This window comes from Pollachius pollachius, assembly GCF_949987615.1.
Source record: "Pollachius pollachius genome assembly, chromosome: 13".
Lineage (NCBI taxonomy): Eukaryota > Metazoa > Chordata > Actinopteri > Gadiformes > Gadidae > Pollachius > Pollachius pollachius.
Window position 1 is genome coordinate 20,415,508 of NC_136946.1, and position 8,953 is coordinate 20,424,460.

Consider the following 8,953-nt stretch of genomic DNA (forward strand, 5'->3'; position numbering starts at 1 on the left):
ACATCAGTCGTTCTCTCATTCAAACACGCACCACCTACATCCACACATACCACCCTTGTAAAAGCTCCCTCAGCAAAAGCCAAAAGCCTATGCATCTACCATCAGGGCCGACAGATGGATGAGAGTGTCTCTCCTCCGTCTTTTCCCCACATGTTTCCCCCCTCCCCATCTAATCCGCCTTCCCCCAAGCCCTCTTCCCCTTCCTCTCGCAATCCATCTTTTCTTATCTGCTTACTTACTTATCTCCCTCCATTGCTCATTCTCAGCCAGTGTCGTTCTTTAACCCCCCCACCACACACACACACACACACATAAACACACTCCCTCTCACTTCTCCATCTATCTCTCGCCCCCTTCCTCATCTGTTCTCCCACCCTCCACCACCACTTGAAGGACAGTATTCAGACGCAAGGATGAGAAAAAAACTCTGCCCTCGCCGCAGTCAATTGCACCCCTAGAGCAGGAGGAGGAAGGACTGATGATAGGACGGAGAACCAATGAGATGGAAGAAGGACGTGCAAAGGCTAGGCGTTAAGGACTGCAGTGGGTGAGGTACAGGGAGAGGGGTTACTTTCTGCTCCTGTGGGGGGAGGGGAGATAGAAAGATGAGGATGGGGTAAAAGCAGGATGTTCCCCGTTTGTTTCTTCCCACGGTGTCTCAGGGAAGTATGAGGGATATGGATGGATACTCAGAGTGAGGGAGGGGAGGAAGGGTGAGTCGAGGCGAATGGGAGTGTGTGTTTGTGTGTGAGTGTGAACGTGTGGTCTTCATGTGTCCTGGCCGTCTGTAGCGCCGCTGTCGTTGGCGTTGGGGAGGTCCAAGTCGCTGTCCCGGTTGGAGATGCGGTCCAGCTCCGCCTGCACGTCACTCAGGCCCAGCTTAGAACCTGCAGCACAGACACACAGACACAGACACACAAAAACACAGGAAATCACTCATTCGAAAGGTTGTCTCAAAAATGTCATGCAGCCGAGCGTACATGCAAATATCTCTCACACACGCAACCCGCGAGACGCATGAATATGGAAACCAGCGATGTCCATGGAAGTTTACAATGCATGATGCAGGTATCATGAGTTATGGATGCATGCAAATGGATGGGTTGATACCGGGTTTTGGGATCCATGCCACATGTGAGAGGAACAGAGAGAGACGATGCATAGATGGAGAGAGAAGGTTGACGGGTGGATGGGGGTCATTATATTGTTGGGTACAATTATTTAAATTAATTAGTTGTCTTGCTAAATGTGAACCATCCTCCAGCTCTTCTACTCCTAGATTAAATTCCCTGATTTCATTCTTATGACTTTGGCTCCAGTTTAGTCTTGGAATTTTACTTTTCTTTTCATGAGCCGTTTCGTTAATCTAAACTAGCGGGACTAATATTTAGTAGTATCTACCCGGATCGACCAAATTGCTGTGTGTATGATTCATGAGTAATGATTAAATGAATATGATTTATGATGATTTCCCAATAGAGAATAGAGAGGTACTACTGTTGAATATTTCACCCAGGGCTCATGGATGAGAAAACAGGCCACGCGCTACGTCTCACCTACACCCAGAATCAGGTGAAATAGTACTGGTAAATCCTGAAACAGGTTGAACCGCTAAGAGGTCATGTGTCTTGCTATTTTAACTATGGTGAACTATGGTTAGAAATGACTTATTAAAGTAGAAAAATGACATAAAATAGACAGAAATGGAGCTGGAGCTAGGATGTTGAAAATGTGGGAGACAAAATTAGTAGTTTGGAAGGAGGGCGGGGTCAGACTCGAATGCACATGGATGGCGTTTGGGTGTTTAAACAACTCTCTCTCACACACCTTAACGTGGCCAGCATCCTCGGACTAGCCATTCACACACACAGGCAAGCACGCACACACACACGTGAACACAGATTATGGAGGGGGTTAGAAGTAGTGCAGGACAACAGAGTGTCAATGATGGTTAGAATAGCGACTGGACACACAACAGGTATAGTGACCTCATCGTATTCAGGGTTCTAAAGGGAAAAACAGGTGGAGAAAATGGAAAGGTGAATGAAATTAAACAACTAACAGGAAGAAGGGAAAATAAATAAATAAATACTGATTGCCAAATAAAGCAGCATAGTAGTAGACAGAATATGGAATAAAGAAAAGATGCAGTGTGGGGAGGGACCAAGTGGAATTTAGTTATGCAAAAAGGTGAGTTGATATACGAAGGTTTCGTATGAATGTGAACTTTATATTTCATGCAATATATTGATACTGAACAGAAAATCGTTTGGCAAGGTTACAAGAAAGACTCCTCAAATGTATCATCAATATGGAGAGACTTTAGTTTGTGTGAGTGAGTGAGTGAGCGAGTGAGCGAGTGAGTGAGTGAAGTATGTCCTCCCTACCTGACTTGCGCACGGTTCCGGGCGTGTTGTTTGCGCTGCCGGGAGTCCCTGGCCCCCCAGCCCCAGCCTTCTTTGTCAGCAGACTATTGAAGAAGTTGGCCAGCACCCCCTCACTCGTCTGACCTGTTACACACATGCACACACACACACACACACACAGAAATGTTCTCTTATTTAAAATCATAAAGCAGGAAAAGAGCAGGTCGGGGCAAAGAGGGAAATTACATACATACGAATTCAAACGAAGAACAGGGAAATAAGAGAAACAAGATGGAGAATGGATTTATTTACAGATGTGGTACACATGTGTAATCGAGTGTGCGCAAACGGTGGCGTTTCCTACCTGACTGCGGCATGGTGTTAGCCACGTTAGCCGCTGCCGATCGGTTACTGGTCCGTGGCGAGCCACTGGGGGCTCTGGTCGTCGTGTCCTGAAGACCAGATTACATTGGGTTGAACATAATTTTTTATTTTATTTCAGGTCGTTGAATTGACACTGCTCAATGTGGTTTAAAGGCTTAAAACTCACCACTGGTCTCCCAGCGCTCGCGGCAGGCTGTTTAGCGAGCAAGGACTGGAATTGTGTACATAAACACACATACACAAAACGGTTAATTAGTCAAGTTTTGAAAACATTGAAATACACTGTTTGAATGCATCTATTGAGTAGATCTGAAGGCAGTAGTTATAATGGGCGTCTCGTACCTGCAGTTTGACCAGAAACACCTGGTCGTCTTCAGCTTGGATCTCCTTCTCATGGACAAACTGGGTAGGAAGCGGAAAATTCACAATGCCTTCAATTTCTGTGTCATCATAAGTTTGCATATTTCCATGTGTTACAAGAATAGCATGTTAATTAAGCCCTGAGAATCTGTACTCTGTACCTTCCTGACGGGCGGTTTGACTATTACTTCCTCAAAGTTATCGTCGGCTTTAATGGTCTGGAAGTTCTCGTGGAGGATGGCTATCTTCTTCTCGTTGTCCCAGCCGGATGGACTGAAAGATATGGGAGGTTAACTCACAGCCACACACACAGATATCAGACCCTGCTGCACACATGAGGCACGTGGGGGAAGACATCAACTACAATTCTCGGTACCAGTGAAATTAAATTATTCTTGATAAGAAAAAAGGAGATTTTTCGATCAGAAAATAATTATGCTCAGCTGTGTATTGACTGCAGGGACAGTCTCTTCCCTTTCCTGCTGAACTTGTAAGTTTCATTATGAAATCAGTCTCCTCATTAGCCCCAGTGCAGTAGTTACTGCAACAACTGCACTGTCCCAAGTCAATGCAGCACCGAGTCAATGCAGCACTCTCTTCATTCTGTGCAACTATCCATTTAGTAATTTACAGATAAGTTCATCCCAGCGGCTCACAGCAGATCTTTTTTTTTTAAATGCTTTTCATATACTGTATGTTAGGTAGGAGTTAGGGCATCTTGTTCAAGGATGCCTACTGGAGATGTTGTTGTTCAAACCAGGAAACCTTTAGCTGGGAATCAAAATACATTAACTTCTAAACTATCCTACTAATACATACATAACTACCGCTTTCCTGCCTAAAGACAGAACTGAACTTTAAATATTATCTGAGCGTTGTTACATTGGCTTTCACAACTCTGGTGGACTACAGGCTTACATGAAGACTGCGTCTCTCTCCACCACCTGTGCGGGGCTGTGGAAGGGGAAGCCGTACAGTCTGTGGACCAGGTATTTGTACAACACGTCCAAGTTCTTCATCTCCTTCACCGATGTGTAGAGCAGAGACGCCCCGTCTGACAGCAGAGGTCAAGGAAACCTTCCCCGTTCCTCTACACATCATGACAAGGATGATGATGATGAAATCTCTCCCTTTATTTATACAGATCTCATATAATTCTCCAAAAGAATTTAGAATTTTGTACCAGAGACCAAATACCCTAAGGACCCCAAAGCCAGCTCTAAAGGCCTCTCCCTCCCCCACTCTTTTTCACAAAATATTGCACACACATTCAATTGCAGTGCGATCCGGGGCTAACAAGGGGCCAGTGTGCGCGGATCTTCGACAGGGGTAAAGGATACACTGCAGACAGAAGCGCCGGATGTGGGACTGGATGAAGTCTAGGTGTTCGTCTCTGTAGTCATGTTCCTTTTCTAGCGTGCTGATGGCGTCACACTGAGGGATGGTGAAGATGAGTAGGAGGAGGAGGAGGGAAGAAGTTTGAAAGAGGGTACTGCACCTCTCTATCATACAACAACAAAACTGGGGCTGGATGTATGTATGCATGCATGGGTTGGTACCTTGGTGCAGACCACCACCATAGGGATGCCCAGGTTGTTTGTGAGTGTGTTTTCCCCCAGCGGTAGGAGAACGCTCTCCTCCTCTTCACTCCGCCTCTGAGGGGCGCCATCCTCTCCGCTGCCCGGCTCTGTGTACTCCTGGAACTGCTTCACCACTACACACGTGCGACGCAGACACAGACACACACACGTTTGTGAGTAGGCAACAAAATCCAGCAACACAAGGGTTGTGATACCTACTGTAACGGCTTGCTCTACTGCTAATGCATACAATAAAATTAGTACACTTGCATTTCAGGTTCAGAGTCAACCTCAAGGTTTTTCTGCACTATAATTTTTTTTTTTCCTCAGCGGTTCCTCAGCCTCAACCGTTGAGTCGCCCGTTGAGTACCAAAAACTCTGCTACACTGACATTTAGGGCATTTAGCCGACAATTTTATCTAAAGCGAACTACAATGGTTAATGCACACATAACACAGACGGCAGAGTCAAACACGCAAGGCGACAGCCAGCTCGTCAGGAGCAGTGTCTTGCTCAGGGACACCTCCACACTCAGCTAGGAGGAGCAATGAATTGAACCAGCAACCTTACGGTTACCAGTCAACCCGCTCTACCTCCTGAGCTAAACGACCAGCTGGGAACGTCCCTACGCTGGGTCCGACCCGTCAGCCCCAGACTCACATCTGTGCTCCAGGTCGCGCAGGGTCTCGGGGGGGACGCGCAGCTTGTCGATGTGTTCCCGCGCCACGGCGGCCCACTTCTGCAGGGAGTCCAGGGCGTGCCAGGGCCGCGACATGTCCACCGTCACCACCAGCACCGAGCTGCCCACCGCGCCCACCGGCACCGCCACGCCCTGGAGACCCTTGTGGTAGAGGTCTCCGTCCAGCACCCAGGCGTTGCACCTGGTCTGGTCTGCAAGCACACACACACACACACACACACACACACACACACAGTATGTTATGTAAGAGGTATTCATTATTAATAAAGAGCAGTGGTGGGAGCAGCTACAAGGGATGCGTAAGAGACTCCAACATTCAGACAGCAATGGGCAGTCAGTTACCGTCAACGTCGTCGTCATGGACGCTGAAATAAAGATATTCCAGGCCACGCCCCTTCATGTAGTCCTCCACTCCCTGTAGCTTGGCAACCAGGGTGGTCTTCCCCGAGCCCACCTCGCCTGCAAAGAGACAGCATCCGTTAAAACCTTGGCATGAACTAATATCCCAAGTTATTGTCATTTTGCCGCACATGCACATGGATGGACATGTACACAGACAGAGGAACAGACACATAGACAAACATACATACATACATACATACATACATACATACAAACACTTATAAAGACTACACATGTAAAATGACTGTAATGTGATGTAGTTATTGCATAATCATGTAAAGAATGTCACTGCTTACTATGTGCTCACTTTAATTAATGTATTTTTGGTAATGATGATATGTAATGACCATTTTTAATAAGAAAAGCCTAACCGGGGACAGGGGTCACAAATTAGCCTTGGCTAGAAATCCTATATGCAACACATCTGTTTCATGTACTGGAACCTATTATATTGTTTTTTTGCATTGTCTCTGACAAATAAATAAATCTAATAAATAAAAAAATTGTATTTCCCTCTGAAAATAAATGATGTTGCCAATAGTAAAACTAATAAACAGACGCAGACAAAGAAAAGCAGGGAATTCAGATTCCAATTACAGCCATCTGTAGAGAAAACAAATCATTTTCAATGGGTTTGAAACACATTAGTGTGGTACAAATTAGAACAAATTAATGTGCTTTGGGAAACCAATACTACAATTATCTATGTAAAACACAAAGCAGGAAACATGGAAGCTGGATAGCTTGTAGACTAGATTGTGGTTCTAAAGGGTAGGCAATGAACTAAACAATATTCAACACATTTTAGCATACAACACATGGATCTATAAGAACAGTAATCGCAATGTCAACAGGCACTGGGACATTGCTGGATAATATATTACAGCTGGATTTGGCAAGGAAACAGTGAACAGAATGTAACCGGTAAAACCATAGATATAAACAACCAGTCTGCCAAACATGTTTAACAGATCCAGCCTGACATAAAATTATATAACAGTCTGTATTATGTGTTTGGGCACGCATTACAAACATGCAACTGCATGTGTGCATGCAAAGCATGCTGAAGCCAAGCACAACATATCTGAATCATCATGTACTCTTGTTATTGATTTAATAGTAAACATTTTCATAATGTACCACATGTAATTACATGAATCTGGACTCCACTACGACTCTGAAGAGTTGGCTTTGTATGAGATCACTCAAAGATTCATTAACTCGCTTCCACAGGCGGGGCCAAGATATGGATTGCGTAAAGCAAAGCGTTTTCATGTTTTGATTCAGTCTTTCTGACAGGCTGAGATGACCCGTCTCACGTCCAGTGTGTATCTCGGGTCTACATGGCCACCGACTACTACTGATTAGCTGGAATTGGCAACAGGCAAGGGATTATCCCATGGTATGCCGTTACGGGGCGGATGTGGTTCACGGTGTGTGTGTGTGTGTGTGTGTGTGTGTGTGTGTGTGTGTGTGTGTGTGTGTGTGTGTGTGTGTGTGTGTGTGGACCGTATCGAAACCCTCGGCCAGGCTAGACAGCCCGTGTAACTCACCTCACAATAGTATGTGTTTCTACACATCAGGCTCCTCATGATGCTGCCATTCAAGGTTATAAACTAGCCGTGTGCGCTCAGTAATGCTAGGATGACTTGCATCCTTTCCAAGTGGGACGTTATATCTCATATAAGGCAAGGCTAGATGGGTTCTGGGATGGGTGGGGGAGCTGGTACAATACACCTGCCCACAGAGGCAGTCCGATGATGCGGCGGGTTTGCTGGCTCATCCCTGCTCTATGCGCTATCGTAACAAAAGCCCTGACCCTTTAGGATCCGCCGACGAATGAGCGGAGGACCATCGGCTATTGTGACATGTTTTGGTTCTTCCTCTAAACACACCATGATGTTGATTACGCACGCTAGCAAAGCTAGCGTCAACCAATAGCACAGACTAGCACACAAATGATCTAGCACAAAAAAGAAACCCACCCATAACCAGGACATTTTTCCCAGACGGGAGCTTTGATCGTGAATGGCTCGACACTTCACTCAGGATCGTCGACCTACAAACAGAGCAAAACAACGACACATCTGATGTTATTACATCAGGCGAGGCGTGCGTGTCTGTCCACCACTGACAGTCCACCCATGGCTGCTTTGTCACCATACAAGAGGCTAACCGAGCCCAACTCATCACTACGGTGCTGAGCTAAGAGCGTTAGCAGGCTAGCTGTCAAACCATCCTCAGCTCTCCACAAACGCTGCAACCAGCACACCCCGCACATCTAATCAAACACTTTTAAAAACGCTTTTCCTCTCCCGTTCGTACCATAAATTCTGTCCGTCGTCATCTTCGGGGTTTGGGTTCTCGAGTGTGCTCTTAGGTCCTGATGATGTGGATGATAATAAAGCACTCCTCCCTGTAGTCGCCATTTTCGCAGGCTTGTGAGGCAGCGAGCGGTCGCCCGGATGTGGACGTCTACTGTGTAGCGGCGGACTGTGCACAGGACGACGGGGCGTGGTCCCCCCGCACAGCGCTGGGTCCATGGGCAACCAGACAAACAAATGAGCTCATCTACAAGGTGGCAACTGTGGCCTAAACTAGATTCCACTCGTTTCCTAGAAACAGAGAAGCGAAAACGGGATCTGTGATTGGAAATACCCTTGCACCTTAATGGCAAAATTGCTGAATTGACACTTGCAGAATCTCTTTCTCTCTCTCTCTCTCTCTCTCTCTCTCTCTCTCTCTCTCTCTCTCTCTCTCTCTCTCTCTCTCTCACACACACACACGTACGTACACACACACGCACACACACACACACACACACACACACACACACACACACACACACACACACACACACACAGGCTTTCTCTCTCTGCTGATAAGGCCAAATGGTGGTTCTGCTCACATACAACAGAGAAAGCTCGTCATGAATAATATATTTCAGGCTAAATACCGTTTCAAATGTATGAAACCATAAATCAGGGTCAATGCTTTGGTATGTGTGTGGCCTACGCGCATGCAACGTGTGCGACGGCACATATGAGATAAGAAAAATTCCAACTCCGCCACCCGACCAGATTTGTTTCGCATTAATGTAGTTTGATTTAATGGCCACGAGAGGCCGCTGGTATACAAACGGAGGCCCCTCGTGCCCGTGT

General features: G+C 46.3%; 1 protein-coding gene across 1 annotated transcript; it reads right to left on the reverse strand.

The window, feature by feature from the left end:
- Positions 1–180: 180 nt before the first annotated feature.
- On the reverse strand, positions 181–8,243 carry dync1li1 (dynein, cytoplasmic 1, light intermediate chain 1). The gene is made up of 13 exons (XM_079749419.1): positions 8,118–8,243; positions 7,778–7,851; positions 5,733–5,849; positions 5,351–5,581; positions 4,670–4,824; positions 4,451–4,544; positions 4,029–4,164; positions 3,272–3,383; positions 3,093–3,152; positions 2,917–2,961; positions 2,731–2,818; positions 2,388–2,510; positions 181–887 (listed from the first exon to the last, which is right to left on the reverse strand). Exons 1-13 carry the CDS (start codon positions 8,219–8,221, stop codon positions 769–771), a joined length of 1,458 nt encoding a protein of 485 aa, XP_079605545.1. The 5' UTR covers positions 8,222–8,243; the 3' UTR covers positions 181–768.
- Between the last annotated feature and the right edge of the window lie 710 nt (positions 8,244–8,953).

Bases quoted from the DNA above. Each gene is read 5' to 3' on its own strand.
- dync1li1 (XM_079749419.1), bottom strand. From the start codon at position 8,221: ATGGCGACTACAGGGAGGAGTGCTTTATTATCATCCACATCATCAGGA. The intron at 2,962-3,092 runs GTACGAGACGCC...ACACAATTCCAG, and splicing joins TGTTTCTGGTCAAACTGCAG to TCCTTGCTCGCTAAACAGCC. The intron at 888-2,387 runs GTAGGGAGGACA...TCTGTGCTGCAG, and splicing joins CGGAACCGTGCGCAAGTCAG to GTTCTAAGCTGGGCCTGAGT.